General features: G+C 30.5%; 1 protein-coding gene across 1 annotated transcript in view; it reads right to left on the bottom strand.

Moving 5' to 3' along the window:
* The window catches only part of LOC105620672 (nuclear receptor coactivator 7), an 83,013-nt gene extending 70,269 nt beyond the window's left edge, over positions 1-12,744 (bottom strand). Inside the window, exon 1 of the mRNA XM_012202161.1 lies at positions 12,089-12,744. Within this exon, the coding sequence (XP_012057551.1) occupies positions 12,089-12,744 (656 nt within the window). The remainder of the gene's footprint in view (positions 1-12,088) is intronic.
* Positions 12,745-13,622: the final 878 nt, after the last annotated feature.

The following is a 13,622-nucleotide window of genomic DNA, read 5'->3' as shown; positions in this document are numbered from 1 at the left end:
AGAAAAGATACAGAGTTATAGTCTGGGTCGTGGCCAGGTTTAATGAACGCCTTACAAAACAAAGCTAGATGACTGAATGTGCATTGTATATGGAACACAGAAATACATGCTGTATTATACAGTTTTACCGCGACTGTCACAATTTATGACCTGCGAATGGCGCGAATTATCATTCGCGAAAGCATAATAACAATAGTGTTTAGATTAATTACCAAGTCAATCATACAATGTCTTATTTCTTCTTCCTCGAGAACTTCTGTTGTTCTTAATTAACGCCTAAACCACAAATACATGTATTTATCGCATTGCGTTTGTCATTCAAATAAATAAATGGTCAGTGTTTATCAAACATCTCTGCATCTTGTTATCTAATTCTGCAATCAAGGCGTTAATCCAGACAAATAAATCAACTCACACAAGAAACATGTAAAATAACACGATATATTTTTTGGATACACAGAAGCTGAGGACTTATAATTTCAACGAATCCTTTAAAAATCATAGAATAAATAAAATAATCCGGGAATTCAACAGGCGTGTAGAAATTTAAGAATGTAAAAGACTGTAAGAACATAAATCAGAGTAAACATATGGTTTTAGTATTGTATTTCTTATAATATCTTTGTCATCTCTAAAGAAGATAAATTGAGTGTATAAATAAAAATGCATATTTCTCTAGCGATATATTGTCATCATTATTAACAAAGTAGTGGAATTTATTCAATTCTGAATATATCCAGGGTTTAACATTTATTTCAAAAGAACAGTACTCGAGTAAGGATAAAGTATCTACTATGCGAATACCTCGGCCATTGTACGAGCAAACACGATGCAAGCGAAAGTCTATTGTTTTCTTATGCGCGGCAATATTTATAATAAATTCATATTCTTGCACTTTCTTCTTAAATCCTTTCAAGGCATATATTATTGGGAAATAAAAATTTAACATTATACGCGAAATTTCGCATTCATGACGACACTATGCTGACATTATAAATTTTGCGTTTCATAGAAAAATTCCATCGACGTTCGCATTTGCAACTTCATCGATAAACGCCAAAGTTTGCGAGTTGACAAACGATGTATACCATTTCGTTAACCAATGACGTCATCCATCGTCATTGTTCAATTATAATGCACCATGTATGCACGCGATCTCGTTGACTTTTTCGAACTCGCGAAACCAATTGTTACGAATAAAACAGTCACGACATTTACAAATATGTAGGCATCGATAGGCACTAACAGTACTAGTACAAAAATACTACTTTACACCGTTAAATTCATAATGTCAAATTATATCCAATTGTTTTTTTTATATCCAAGAGTTTTTTTTTATCATTTTTAGATCGTCTGCTCCTATTCAATGTCGTTAAATTAATTAAAACAAAAGAGTTAAACAATTTAATTCACGAAATTCATATTAAATATGACTCAAATTTAGTTCATTATTTATTAAATGCATACGTTGCTACACTGAAAAAAAATATAGTCAATAAATATTTAGTTGAATACTGCCAACTAAATATTTATTAAATATAAAAATATATGTATTTGATGCAAGAAATGTTAATTTAATTTCAATAATTTTTTTTTATTGAACAAATATTTACTTACTGTAAGTAAGTAAAAATGTTTAGTTGGCAATATTGAACTAAATATTTATTAAAATTAACTATATTTTTTTCTCACTGTACAGATGTTCTTTACTTAGAAACTAAACCATTCAATCACAGAAATGAATTGATTTACATTATGATATAAAATGGAAGTTAAAAATAACAAAATGTTATTTCACTCAAAGAATTGGATTATCATTGTTTCTTTGATGCCAATAGTGTAATTAAAAAAAAAAAAACCTATTTGATCATTTAAACGCTAATGTTCTCATTTTAGTGAACAAAGCCATATTTACAAGAAAAAGTGAGAAAGTAATAGTATACAAATGAAATATATCGTATGATACATGTATATTATATTTATATTTCAAATATTGTATAATCGTGTATTTATGCAAGAAATATTTAAATATATTCAAATAAAAAAATCTTTAAACATTATTGCATTATATTAATTAATAATTAATGCAACTATAATATCATGAAAAAAGATAGAACGATAAGTAAAAGAATACTCAATATTATATTCGCTCCGGAAGTACTCAAATAGTAATTGAATATAATGGTTGAATTCACAAATAAAAATCAATATGATTTTAAATGTGAATATATTTATAGTTCTATATATATGTGTACACACACACACACACACACGCGCGCGCGCGCGCGCGCGCGCACACATAGTTATAGAATATTAATAGTTTAATATTAAATAATTTTTTGTTTAAATATTAGTGCATTGTTTACTAGCACAACACTAACTCAAATTTCTTACATTATTAATGTTTTAAATATAGAAAATTTTAAAAGTTTCCTAAAATGATTTGCAAAAATATTTTATTATTTGCGAGTAAATAATTAGAACATATTTAATTTTTTATATTTTCTACATACATCACAATTTTTTATCCTTCGAAAAATTGATTTTGTAACACGGCAACTTTAAAAAGAACACGCATTAAACAACGTATTAAAAATATGTATATGTGTGTATGTGATGGTGAACGAGAAAAAAGTATGGGCGAGCATTTTTCGTCGCGGTTTTTTCTCCTCTTTTACATAGAGAAGCGCTTTGTGGATTTTGCGGCAACGACAGATCCCGCTGCTGCTCGTTATGAAATTCACCGCTTAGCCGTGTTTCGTCGGGGCTCATAACTCGCACAGCTCGACTTTCTAATAGTCTCCATATTCGTGTAGCAGTGCAACGCAGGGCCGAACTCCGACGCAACGCGACTAGCAATCGCCAACGATAGTATTATTTGATTGCATCGATACCGAGTCACGCCGGCAAAGCATTTTTCTCGCGTTTCAATCTTGAGCAAACAGTTTTTCATTGCCATTCCGCACAGATCGGTATATTATACTTGAAGATAATACACGATAAACAAGATTATTGATGCAATAATTACGCAAATTTCATCATTTTCTTTGATATGGGAGAATTACGATATACTACAATTTTCCACGATATACTATAAATTAATAAATCTTGTTAATTCAACACGTTTTAATGATAAAGGCATTTGTTAAGTTAAAAATATGTAGCAATTACTAAGACTATATTCTGTAACTCTTAACAACAGTGTCGATGTCATTACATTGCTATTGCACAGATTTTACATATCATAAAAAACCTGTGCAATAATAATATAATGATACCGACATTGCCGTTAAGATTTATTACAGAATGGAAACATAAATAGGCCGTATTTGCAAAAATTATATTATATTTATTATAGTATTATAGTACTTGAAGTTTATATATTATCTCTCAGTAAAATTAACTTGAAAGAAAAACTTTTATCTTATATTACAAAGGCATTAACTATAATAGCTACATCACGATGTAGAGTTTAAAGAGTTTGCAGTAAAGTGCCAAATTAAATTTGATAAAGAATAAATAATATAAATATCACAGCCATCGTCACACACTATGACATCATATTTACTGCCTAGCTTTCTATTTACATCTCCTACACGCTTCCTATTTCATTAAATCAGTTGATTATTATCGCATAATCTGCATTTATCGTTCCTGTGAAACTGCACATTGTTGTATGCCATCGTGAAAGCACTCTAGTTCTGACTGCATTTTTAAGGTAATAAAACGCCGAAACGAATCATGTTCCGCGTCTCGCAAGGATGCATACGTACAACACCGTCCCTGAAAGTTGGTACGCCCTCGATATGTAAGTAAAAATAATATATCGTAATATCTTCATGCCCGGTCGTTTTGTGTGCTCCTCATGACAACGCATGAGAGAGCTCTTATATTCCGCTACTTCACGTCTTTGGCACCCTTTCAGCCGTACTCGATGCAAATGTAATGTTTCGCGCACTCACCTCGCGGTTCAAAACTGGTTCCGGACTGTTTCACAACCGGTCAGAGTAAATAGCTCATTAAAAAAATTCAGGCAGATTATCTATACACAAGAAGATATTTTTGTATTTTATGATTTTGATAAATGACGTGTAGAAGTGTCAAGTTATAAATAAAGAACCTATATATAAAATAATAGGTCATCAATAATGCATAAATTTTTAGCTGTTTACAGCAGAAAAAGCTTTGCAACTGTTGTAAAAATCCGTAATATGAATGGTTTATATGTTTAAGTCGATATTCATAATCGGTTTTTATATTCAAAGTCTTAAATATAATTTCAAGATTATTTTGTATGTTATAAATCAATCACAGAACTGTATTAACATCTTAATACATTACTTACGAGGTTCTAATTGAAGAAGCGACTATGAATACTGATCTAACAATAAAACCAGTATTCATACAAATCATTCTTATTTCAAGACTGTCTTAAGTAATGTTTTAATGCTAATACTTTTATGTAATTGGCTTGTGACATCTTAAGACTGCATCTTTAGACTATCTTAGATCCAGCGAGAAACTAAGAGCAAGAATCATTAAAGAATCTTCTTGAGAATTTTATAAAAATTGTTTTTTCTGCTAAACGCAGCTATTAAAAATTTACTTTTATTTAAGTAATTATATCACGTATAAAGTATAATAAATAACTATAATAACATCGTATTAAATTATATCACAATAAAATCATATTTCGAGGTTGTCATGTGTCAGCGGATGAAATATCGGACTCTATTCTTGATAATATGCCTCTCGCCAACTAAATCTGTTCGTTCCAAAATGCAGTATATCGTTTACGAAATATTAATATAATAGTACGAGTGCGAGGCTCTTTCTCTCGTTTAAATTGCAAAGGAATGATTAAATCACACGGTGCTTAGAAGTGACTTTACTTCCGCGCTCCTGCAACATTGCAGCGCTCTGACCTGAATTTCCAATTCTTCTGAGATAGATAATTTGTAGCTCATTAAGTGCGACAGTAACAACTCAACGACAATTTTGTCTCGTATAAATCTATTCTTTCTCTAGCATGCACTTATTCATCTCGATATGAATTTGAGAAGTCTGTTTGAAAAGCATCGAAATGTTAAACTGTTTAGCTATGCATATATGGCATTTATTTACCGATGAAATATTCTAGTTTTGTAAAATGCTTGTTTTGAAAACAATATTGAAATAAAAGTTATCGCCATATGTATAGTTATCTGTATTAGAATTTGAAAACTGTGTAACGTTACTTTGCTAAATATTGAATTGAGAGCAAAAGTTTATAAAGCTATATTGATCATATAAAAATATAATAAATTTTAATAAATATTTGTTTGGATAGCGCCAGTTAAATATTTACTAAATATAAATCTATATTTATGTACTACAAGGATTATTCATTTGATTTAACTATTATTTTTTATTTAGCAAATATTTACTTTCGCAAATAATTGTGATAGTTTTCCAAAAATTATTATATTTGTACTATTCAAACAATTATTTACTAAAATTCAGTACATTCTTTTTGTATAAATTTCAAGTAGTTGTAACTTCATTAAAAATAAATAAAATTTAAATTTAAAAAAGGATTTCAAAGTTCAAAATCTACATCTTTCAAAAGGTCACGTCTTTTGAGTTTCTATGAGAAGTAATTTTTATATAATTTATATAATTTTTATAGGAAACTATAAGCTGAATTAAACGAAAAATTTTCTTCTTTTTATAATTTTATGGACGTTTCATACATAAAAAAAAAATTGCGAAAATTTTCGTTTTTCTAATGTGAAAGCTTAAGGTTTTCCCTACAAAATTGTTTTTTAAAAATGTTCCAAAACTTTTATATTATTGAATTAGCGTGAATTAAATAAAAGGAGCATTTTGATTTTGACTGCTCGCAACTATGTTAAAAATTATCGTGTATTGCAATTAAAAAAAAAAAAAACATTCTTAAAGCTGAAATATCGTTCTATCGAATAATTACAACTGTCAAATTTGTTAAAAAACATAACACAAATAAAGTAGCGCTATGAAAGACTTCTGTTTTAACTCAATATTATCAAAAATTAAACACTGAAAGTTTATAATGAATAAACGTTAGATAACTTTAATTATCATAATTTATGTACTCTAAAAGCGATTATCGAAATGTATTATCGATAACAAGTAACTCAGTTCACATAAAATATCACAAAACGTTTACTACAGTTGAAATATAACTTCCGTGTGGAAAGTTTAATCTGCTCAGGATGTGTTACGCTTTATAAATTGCATATATGCGATTTGTAATGCTACGAATGAAAAAAAAGAAGCAGATAGCCGGAATGAAAGACTGCCGGTCTAAATTGCTGTTCGTCTTGTACTTGTTCAGTGCGCCATAAAAGACGTTAGAATGATCAGAAATGGCGGAATTAGAGCGTAACGATGCTGTCCCGTCTCACATACAAGTTGCGTCGCACGCACTTTACGCAAGCGATCGGATAAGGACACACCTTGCGTGCTTAAAGACGCTAAAGTCCCACGGTAGTTGTGTTTGGATACATTGTCTGTTTGTTGATAGAGAATCATTTATACTACATGTTACAAAATATAAAAAAACTTCTAAGAGAGAGAGAGAGAGAGAGAGAGAGAGAGAGAGAATATCGTCTATTATCTATATTAAATATAATATAATAAAAACTATAATGTAAAAGAAATTCTGTAAGTACCACATATTGTTAGACATCAAAGGAGCACCTCAATCTCTTGAGTTAAAAATAACATTTTGTTATTTTTAACTTCCATGAGTATCATAGACAATAAAACGTAGATCAATTTATTTTTGTGGTTAATTTCAAAATAAACAATGTCCATATTAACGCATATATTAATGCACATTGTTTAACACCATTATTTTAGTTAAATTAATGACATATTGAATACGAATAATGGCGATCTATATAAATGATTAAAAATAACTCAAATTAGATATAATTTGACGTAATGAGTATAAGTACACACATACATTCTCTCCTGTTCAATTTAATAAATATGTTTCTTTTAAAAGAGAGTAGGCATATTTTAATTTAAAAATTAGAATATTAAATGAGTATTTTTACAGTTTTTATGTACAGCTATGAATTAATTATAGAATTGTAGTTAAAACCAGTTTCTTTCTCTCTCTAATCTCAATTAAATATCAACAAATATTAATAATAAAAATTTTTCACACAATCTTTACCGGACTAAATTGGACTAAAGTACAAGAATACCAAAATTATCTCCTTTCATTAATCTCAAATAAACTTTAAGTTAAATCTCATTTTAAGAAAATCTCATTTCAGTCATAATATTTTATGTTAAAACTCTGTTATGCAAAGTTGTATAAAAGTACTTTCCAATCACGATTTTGTTAAAGAAACATCATTTTTAAAAAGTTATCAGAAAAATTTTCTGTCAAAATTTTATACAAGTTCCACAAGATATCATGTATTCTTAGTCAGACGTATTTCTCATTCTCGCTTCAGTAGAAATAGCACCGATATTTCTAGTGACAATAATCGTTGTCCTAGTTTGCATAACGCGTGATTAAGGCGCAATAAGGTTGCCAAGTAAAATGCATAACTGCTACACGTCTAAAGACGCTGAAGGAAGGAAAGTAATAACCGTACAAACACGATTATGCAAAATCTTTCCTATAAATACAGACGGAACATGTCATCCAGTAATTTCGTGTCGGTCGATAAAATGCAGTGGAAGAGGCTTGCAAATTATGTAAGGTTGCGATGTACTTGAATCCAGGTGTAACATCTGCCGCCAAGGTTTTCACTCTACATACGTTTTTGTGTACAAATAATTGCTACACGAATATGCGATGCAATTGCAACGCTTTTGACTATATGCATTTCTTGAGACATTTGCATTTTATTTACTTCTTAATAATTTAATAATTTAACATTTCGAAATTACATTATTCCTCAAAATAAAGCCTCCGATTAAATTATTCTTATTGCAACAGAATGTTTTGAAAATGATGAATTGTGAAATGTAAATAAAATAATATTTGTATATTACAAACAAATATTTATATATATATATATATATATATATATATATAAAATAGAATTTACAACAGTTTATATATAAACATATATATAAGATACCTTTAAGTTCCTTTCTTCTAATAAAAATAATATAATCCAAAATCTTCTGAAACCAGCTCTGAGGCCAGTGTTTCTTAGTTATTCTCGCATCTTTATTTTAATATATAAAATCAATGTAATTAGTAAAAAATATTGATGTCTGACATAACTTGATATAGCTTGTACCTGAAAGAAGGAGAAGTGAAGAAAGATTGCGAAGAAGAAAAAACCTAATGACAGAGAGGGCTATTTTAAGACCTCGCGACCGGTTTGTGCGAGTCATAAAGAAACTTGCCTACATCTCTGTTCCGCGAGTAATCCGTCTTGACGACCCAAAATTTTTCGGAATACGATACATTTGAATTTCATTCGTACGAGAAATTGTGCGAAGAGAAATATGTTGAATAATTGCGTCGAAATTAATGTTTCTTTATTTTCAGTGACACACAACACAACAGTGACAGAAATACCTTGAAAAATACTTAATCCTTCATACAACATATACATATACAAATGAAATATTTTAAATAACTTTTTAGCTAATTTTTGACACTCAATTATACTATCTAATAAAATTTGACTTTTTTTTTCTTTTTTTCTTGTGTATAAAATCATTTCCGATATATTCTTGCCTGTTGAATCCGGTACTTGGCTATATAGGAAAATTTTAAGAAAAATGAACATTAGAAAGACAAAAATGATGATTTTAAAAGTTTTCATAATGTTATAGCAACAAATGTTTTTATTCGTTTCGATATGACTTTATATTTTATAATTACATTATGCTAAATAAAAAAAGCGGTATGAAATTGACAAAAACAGGCTATTTCTAAATTACTATATTTTAAAAACGAAAAAACAGAAGAAGTTTGAAGTGACGAAAAATTATGTAGAAACAAAACAATACATTTTAAGGCCGATACTTTAAACTTTAAAAGTTGATATTTTAGCTGAATATTATAATAATTAAAAACAAAAAATTGCCTCTGATATAAGAAGATACAAATAAAAATTATTAAAATCATTTTTTTTTACCTCTTTAATATCATTTTTTTTCAAAATTCTGTCCTAATAGTTAAATTTGGATAACAGATTCAGCAAACAAAAATACATTAGAAATCATTATTCATGTACAAAAAAAACACTGGATAATGTTAGATTAATGTATTTAATAGAATAATTCTGGAAGATTAAAAAAAATTGTGTATATTATTGGAAATAAAAATAGTTTTTTCATGTATAAAGTGATAATTATTACTTATCATAATTCTATGAATTGTTATAAATTGTAAATTGTTATGAATTCTCTTATTACAAAACAGTTTGATAGTAATGAAGAGATCAACCATACTTTTCAGAATTCAAACCCATCTTGTAATGTTTAACAACGATAACGTTGACAGCAAGATTCTTAATGAATCGCACGAAATGACATATAACAAAAGTTATCAGTAAGTTACGTTGATCAGTAAGTTAAATAATGCAAACATTGGTATCAAATGATGTTAATACATAGACTCATAATGTTGACAGTCTAAAGCGTAAGATGATAAAAGATTCAAACCTGAGTAATGTTTCCGGTTCTGACTTCAATTTTTATTTAAAAATGCTAAAACCTAAAAGGATAATATTTAGTCTTTTCGGAAATTATATAATTTCCGAAAAGAGTCAAATGTTCCGTTTTTAAGTTTTAGCTTTTTCAAGCAAGAGTTTAAGAATACTTTGTAGCACGAGTTTAAAGATAATAAGTAAAAAATTTTAAAACTTTGTACTATAAAATACTATTTATAAATAGTACAAAATACACTGACTTTATGTATAACATATTTATAAACAATAAATTAATTTTTTTAATTAATCACGTCATTATATTATAATTAAAAAAAGGATATATAATTTCAGCTTAGTAGTTAAATAGCAATTAAATTTGTTTTTAAAAGCAGAAAGATAATCGCATAAAATTTAAATTGTAAGAAAAATTAATTCAGATTAATAGTCTCTTTAAAAATAGTGGATGATTTGCACCACTTCTTTGCACTTGAAAGAAACTCTGCAATTAGCTCAACGAATAAAACGACTATCTTTTCAGATAATATCTATTTTTCGAGATTTGCGATAACTCAGGAAATCAATCACGTGAATTACATAACGCAATTAAGATTGAAACTTTCTACATTACTCACTAAGCACGTTCATCGGAATGATCGTCCGGTTCCGCCAGCTTGGATAGATTTTATGGCAAATTGTGAAGGGGACAAGCCAATGCTGATTTTTCGTGATGACTTCCGCGAATAAGTCTTTCGTAGAGAAATCGCGAGATTGCAATGCAACGAGAGACTTTCATAAAATGTTCCCGAAGACATTGTTCGGAGAAATATCGAAAATTCCATTTCCTTCAAAATAAAAATGTCGCATTACTTCCAGCTGGAATACTGTGAAAACAAGATGCCAGAATTTAATCTTAAATCGCGCGCGAACTCTCGATAATCTTATTTATTTTTATTCCACATTTAATTTCCCTATCATGTTTGCTACTCGTGCTGTTTTCACCAACAATATTTTTCATTCTGAAACATAAACAAGTTCTTTGTCCAATCTCTTCTGTCAAAAAGACTGTGTATTATGGAACTGTATATTTGGAAAAACAAATCATGATTAAATATTTTTACTTAAATATCAAATAAAGTTTTATCAGATAAAAAACAAGATTTAACTGTTTAAGCTAAAAAATTTTATAGCTTTGTTTGTTAATATTATTTTTATTTATTGATGCTTTCAGAATCTACTTTATACATATGCGTCATATCTATAAGGAATCGTTATTTTTGCAAAATAATTTTTTGTAATTATAAAGAACCGTTATCTAAAACGATAATGCTTTTCGTGAACGACAAAAGATTTCCGCGAACCCAGATTATGATTTCAATGCCATTGACATCTCAAAATATTTACCTAAACGGCACGTGTTTATTCGAGACTTTTCACTTAAAATCGAATTCACGTGTCGGGTGCTTATATAACACAATAACAGATTGATAACGATATGATCTAAGACGAACAGTATGTCATCACGACTATTTATATTCATGTAATGATAATTTAAAATCATTCATTGCAATATATTATTATTATTATTATAACTGCGTATTATGGCGGCTAAAATCATTTGGCGATACAAATTAATTATGATGTCATAAAAGTTTAACATTACGCGACATGACAGATAAAATGTTCAGTTGAAAGCATCGAAACATTGGAAGGTGTAATTTTTATCGAATTGAACATTATCGAGAATTAATAAAATATTCAGATTGCACTTCTCTCTCTCTCTCTCTCATTATTTTAATCGTAATTTTTGTCCATATTGGAGGCCAACCAGAAACATGAATACATATATCATTACGAAAGTTTCTGTAAAATGAATATTAATATTTGGAATTATTGCATGTACCGGTCATTATGGCGTTAAGGTATCGTTTATTTATATTTCATCGCACAAATTTTCTCAAGCAGTGTGAGACATGTTTTTACGACTCTGCGACGATCGTTTAATGATTATTAACTGCAATCGATGTATGAATAAGTCATTCAAAATGATTATCAGTGAAATTTATTTGTCAAATAATTAAGAGACATAAATATAAAACGAATTATGACGAAATATTTATGTTCCCAAATTATGTTCGCGTCGCAAATTCTTTCTCTCTTTTATTTGATGTATGATGTTACTGAGAGCATGATGCGTTATAATGAAAATATTATTATATATTTATGACGCTAAATTCATTCAGTTGTACATTTTGATAAGATTTCTCTGAAAATTTATGTGTCTCACTTTCGCTTGTCTCTATTAGCCTTTCAAAAATTAAATTCTCAGAATATTCACTTAGAGATTGCTACAATGAGTACGTGATCATTCGTAAAACAACGAGTACTCACGTTCGCGCGCAACAATCGAATTATCAAACAATCGCGATAAGTACCTGGACTCCGGTATGAAAATATTCCACCAGGATGGCCTCTTCTGTCGCGGATAATTTGGCGAAAAAAGTCCCTCTGTGCTGCCAATCTCCGAGGGTACACCAGAAGGAACACCAGACACCACGCCCTTCCTTCTTTTCCGATCTAGCTTGGGCGGCTTCACGAGTGGATGCCAGGATTTCCGGCGTGCCTTTTTGGCCTCCTGAGCCAAGCGGTCACGATCTTCGTTCTCCAATACTTCCTGATTCTCCTCCAGCAGATCCTCAGACACGTAGAACACTGAGCCTCTTCTGCCACTTTCGCTCCCCCTCCTTTTATCCTTTGTCTTCTCCTTCGCATTGTTATCCTTGACGTCGATCTTGATGTTGTCCTTAGCAGTATCCTTGGCGCTATTCTCCTTCTCCTCAAACATGCTGACTCTACGAGCCCTTTGGATCAAGCTATCTCGTCGAGCTTTCAGATCCTCCAGAACGCTGTGCCGGCGAGTCTTTGTGTCCCGCAGAATCGCTGCGTTCTCACGATGCCTTCCGACGGCGCCGAGGATCCTCGCCAGCGACGACTCCTGCTCCATCATCGCCGGGATGGAGTTGGTCGAGGCGTATTTGGTGGTCGTGTGACCGTTCTGCGGTTCGCTGATGTACATTTTGGCTGTTTCCATACTAACTGGAATAGCCACGTCCATATGACGAGTGGTTTATAGTCGCGTAATGCGCATCACGGAAAGCGTCGGAAATGTCGAGTAGTAGTATCTTATATCGAGATCACCGGGTCAGCTCGCGTCTAGATTAAATATTTACTATGTACCGAGAAGACCGTTGTGAAAGATCGTTGACTTTTTGTTGATACCGCTAACGTCGGGTTAACGCCTTACAGCAGCAAGGCCGTTGAAGATAGCCGAACGAGGATAAAATAATCACATCGGATGGATCGCTCTCTTCTGCGAAGTCGTTAATATCTCACGCCGGAGACATTCTTGAAGGTCAAATAACGCATAAAATATATTCGCTAATTCTAAACCGAATAGTCTCAATGGCGTTGACCGAATAATTTATAATAATGGCAGAGAGAGATCAACACACAAATGATCAAAAAAAATAATTAGGTCAAAATTTAAAAAACTCGAATATTTAAATATCAAAAGAGAGTAAAATTTTTAACTGATCTTTCACTAATGTAACTAATGTAAACAGAATATAGATCGACTTTACTTTGTCGTCATCTTGCGCCAAGAAATTACAAACGATAGGCAATTATAAGATTAAAAACGTAACAATTTAGCAAACAAGCCGTCGAAAAGTATGATATTCACGATTAAATATTTATGAATTGAGTTGATCCATCATATTCACCAGATTCTATAGATTCCAAGTATTCGCGAGCAAAGACGTGCTACGAGAGTCAGCTACGATCTTTCATCATTTAATATTATACATTGGCGAGGCCGTCGAAGATTACGCTGCGGTATTCACAAATTCCAAAGCATCGCAGAGGGAATAGATTCTCTCGTGAAGTTTGTCGATTTGACTTGTGTATATC

Source organism: Atta cephalotes (assembly GCF_000143395.1).
Source record: "Atta cephalotes unplaced genomic scaffold scaffold00028, whole genome shotgun sequence".
NCBI classification, from domain to species: domain Eukaryota; kingdom Metazoa; phylum Arthropoda; class Insecta; order Hymenoptera; family Formicidae; genus Atta; species Atta cephalotes.
Note: the sequence above shows the minus strand (reverse complement) of the source record. Positions and strands in the feature narration are given on the sequence as shown.